General features: G+C 66.7%; 1 protein-coding gene across 1 annotated transcript; it reads left to right on the top strand.

Annotated features, from left to right (window-relative positions):
- Nucleotides 1-634: 634 nt before the first annotated feature.
- Nucleotides 635-2,551, top strand: F751_2922 (hypothetical protein; the record flags this gene model as incomplete). Its single annotated transcript, XM_011397294.1, has 7 exons — nt 635-739; nt 927-1,044; nt 1,205-1,377; nt 1,569-1,748; nt 1,914-2,026; nt 2,241-2,331; nt 2,507-2,551. The coding sequence occupies 7 exons, from the start codon at nt 635-637 to the stop codon at nt 2,549-2,551; spliced, it is 825 nt and encodes a 274-aa protein (XP_011395596.1).
- Between the last annotated feature and the right edge of the window lie 473 nt (nt 2,552-3,024).

Raw genomic sequence — 3,024 nt, 5'->3', positions numbered from 1 at the left:
GCTGTGCCGCGGGCGCAGCGAGGAGGCGTCCCCGGACGCGCGCGAGCCGGTGCTCAGGTTGGCGGTCCTGCTGTGCGTGGCGTGCGCCGCGACGCGGCAGGACGCCGAGCTGGCGGCCGCCGCGACGGAGCAGCTCTGCCTGCACGGCCTCTTTGACCCCAGGCAGGGGCCTGGGGCCGTGGCCAAGTGGTGGGCCAGGCTGTGGAGTGTCCTGGGTGAGCTGGCTGGCGGGGCAGGGGGTGAAGGGAAGGGGGCCCGTATCGTGGGCGTGGGATCGCTGGTGCGGAGCGCACGCACCTGACAGTGGGGCGCATGCGGCGCACGCGTGACTCTCCCTCGAGTAAAGTGAGGCCCGGTTCGCACCGCCCCTGCGTTCGTCACCGAAAAGCCCACCTCAACCACTCCGACTGCAGACCCGGCCCAGCGGGCCGCGTTCGGAGGCGTGGTGGGGGCCAAGTGCGAGTTCCAGGCCCGCCTCGCCCGGGGGGTGGCGGCTGCGAGCCAGCACAGCAGCGCCTCATCTGCGCCAAACCCCCTGGGTCAGGTGCGCGCCGCGTCCCCGCTGGCTCAGCACGCCCAGCGTCTGGCTGCGGCCCTCGGCACGCACGGCAAGGCGGCCGAGAGCATCGTCGCGATGCTGGAAAGCAGGGAACGGGCGGTGATGCGCAGCCTCGCCACCCTGAGCTCCAGCCGCTCAACCCTGAGCCAGGGACTGGAGGCGCAGGCCGAGCTCATCCGGGTGGGTGGAGCCGAATGATGTGTGGAAGCGGGGAGGGGGGGTGTGGCGGAAGGGGGGTTGGCGGAACGGGATGATGACCACTGCGTGGGATTGACGAGCATCTCTTGCCGTCCGGACCTTGATCCCGCTGTGTCAAGAGCCCTCTTGCACCCAAGCGGCGCTCCCACCCCTTGCTCCCCCGACACAGCGTGTCGGCACGCGGCACGCTGATGTGGCACGGGCGCTCGCGATGCAAGCCCTGCCGAACCTCATCTCGCCCGAGGTGCTCGGACAGGCCTTGGAGGGCCAGGAGGCTGACGAGAGATGTGAGTGCAACGGAGGGCAGCGGATGGGGGCCTGGCCTGGGGCTCCTTATCTGTGCTGGCGCCTGGGACTGAAGGCTGGCACCTGCCGGGGAAGTCCTTGCATCTGATCAGTGACGAATGACAGCCCTCTGCAACACCCGTCTCCTCTTCCTCGCTCCAGTCCGAGATCTGATCAGGGGGGTTGCGGCCTTTGCGCCCCGGCTACTGGGCGCTCACTCAGCTCCCCTTCTCGCCCTGCTGGCGTCCGACGATGCTGAGGTGGCAGAGTTTGGGGCGCAGATCCTGGCCCAGGCGGGACGCGAACTGGAGGTCCCTGCTGACGCATACCCACAGGTACAGTCAGCTGTGCCGGGGTCCGGGAGGCAAGGCCGTTGCGAATCGCCTCTATGGTGGCGCAAGCTGAATCATTGTCAGAATCCAGCACCCTCACACCTAGCCAAGGTGGTGCTGATGCGCTGTCCGGCAGATTGGTCCTGCAGCGAGTCCGGCCTCCTCGACGCATCCGCCTCAACCCCTGCCGTCAGGTCAAGGCCAGCCTGAGGGAGATATGCCTGCATGGCACGGTGGCCGGGGTCAAGTCGGCAGTACGCGCGGCCGTGGCCCTGCTGCCACAGGAGGAGGCAAGGACCATGTTGAGCGCCTTGGGGGAGGAAGTCGTGCTTTCCATTCCGGGCACCCTGGAGGATCACAAGAGACTGGCGACGGTGAGCAAGCGCGATGAGCTCGGCCCTCAAAAGAGTGACTGGCATGGTTGCATCGTCAGCTTGCACACAATCTACAGGCATGCCCAGGATTGGGTGTGGTCGTTGGGCACAGCTCTTTTGCTCGGAGAACCTTCAGATTCCCATTCTTCCGCCCCGTCAAAGCAGAGGCTCAAGGTGATCTCCAGCATTGGCAGGTCAGCACCCCAGGCGTTCGATGGCCTGGCGCCTCGCTTCGTCACGCTGGTCCTTGACGAGCTCCTCCCGGCCGACCTGAGCAGGTACTGGGGATCTGAAACATCCGTCCTGGGAACACGTGAGGGAGCTTGGGGGAGTCCAGACAAGCAAGGGATTGCCAGGCGCTGTTTCACCCAGACCAGGTCTCCTGGCAGTGTCAAGATCGCTGGCAAGCAGTGGTGTCAGTGTGCGTCGTTGTTGGGTTTCATGGCCGGCAGTCAAACCATGCACATGCCGTCCTCCCGCCCGTCAACCCAGGGGCCGACCCCTGGATGCGGCAAGCTCCCAGACCGGGCTGTCGTGGGACTCACCCAGCCCCCAGGTGGCCATCAAGGCCCTCATTGTCAAGGCAAGCCCCTGCGCATATATGCAAGGGGGGTTGGACAGCAAACTGTGTTTCTTCCAGGGGGTTGCAAGGACATACCTCCCCCAGGAGAGGGGAGTGTGGGGCCAAAGCCATCCCTAGAAGCACTGCCCCAGGCCAACGCCCCAGCCTCCAGACCCGGCACCCTCCCCCACCACAGAGCCTCACGCAAGCCTTCAGCCTGTCCACGCCCCGCATGAGCTGACGCCCACTCACGATGCCGCGCTGGAGAGGGTGCTCACCGCGGTGGTGGCGCTGACGAACAACGACCCCACAGACCCCGTCTTTGACGACTTTGGGTGGGTGCGGGGTGGCATCCAGGGAGAGCGGGGCTTCTCGGGTGTGCCCCGCCCCTGGCATCATCGCTCCACAGACTGCCAACCCCTGTCCCCACTCGACTCGCCCAGACTGCAAGGTGACCGCTCCGACTTTGGCAGCTCCGACGCGGCCGCCGTGAGGTTTGCGGCCGCCGCCGGGCTGGTCCGCCTGGCCCGGGCGCACGATGGCAGCCTGAGCCGCCGGCAGTACAGCGCCCTGGCCGAAGCGTACTGCGACTACCACGCGGAGCCACGTGCCGCCCTGCTGGTAAAAATCCATCGCTCCGTGTCCCGATTCCTGGTGAGGCTGCGGGGTGGATGGGGAGGGCTAGTGTGTGCATGGGGGAGCAGCAAATGAGGT

This window comes from Auxenochlorella protothecoides (genome assembly GCF_000733215.1).
Source record: "Auxenochlorella protothecoides strain 0710 unplaced genomic scaffold scaffold31, whole genome shotgun sequence".
Lineage (NCBI taxonomy): Eukaryota > Viridiplantae > Chlorophyta > Trebouxiophyceae > Chlorellales > Chlorellaceae > Auxenochlorella > Auxenochlorella protothecoides.
The sequence above is the reverse complement of the archived record's forward strand: the minus strand, read 5'-3'. Positions and strand labels throughout refer to the sequence as shown.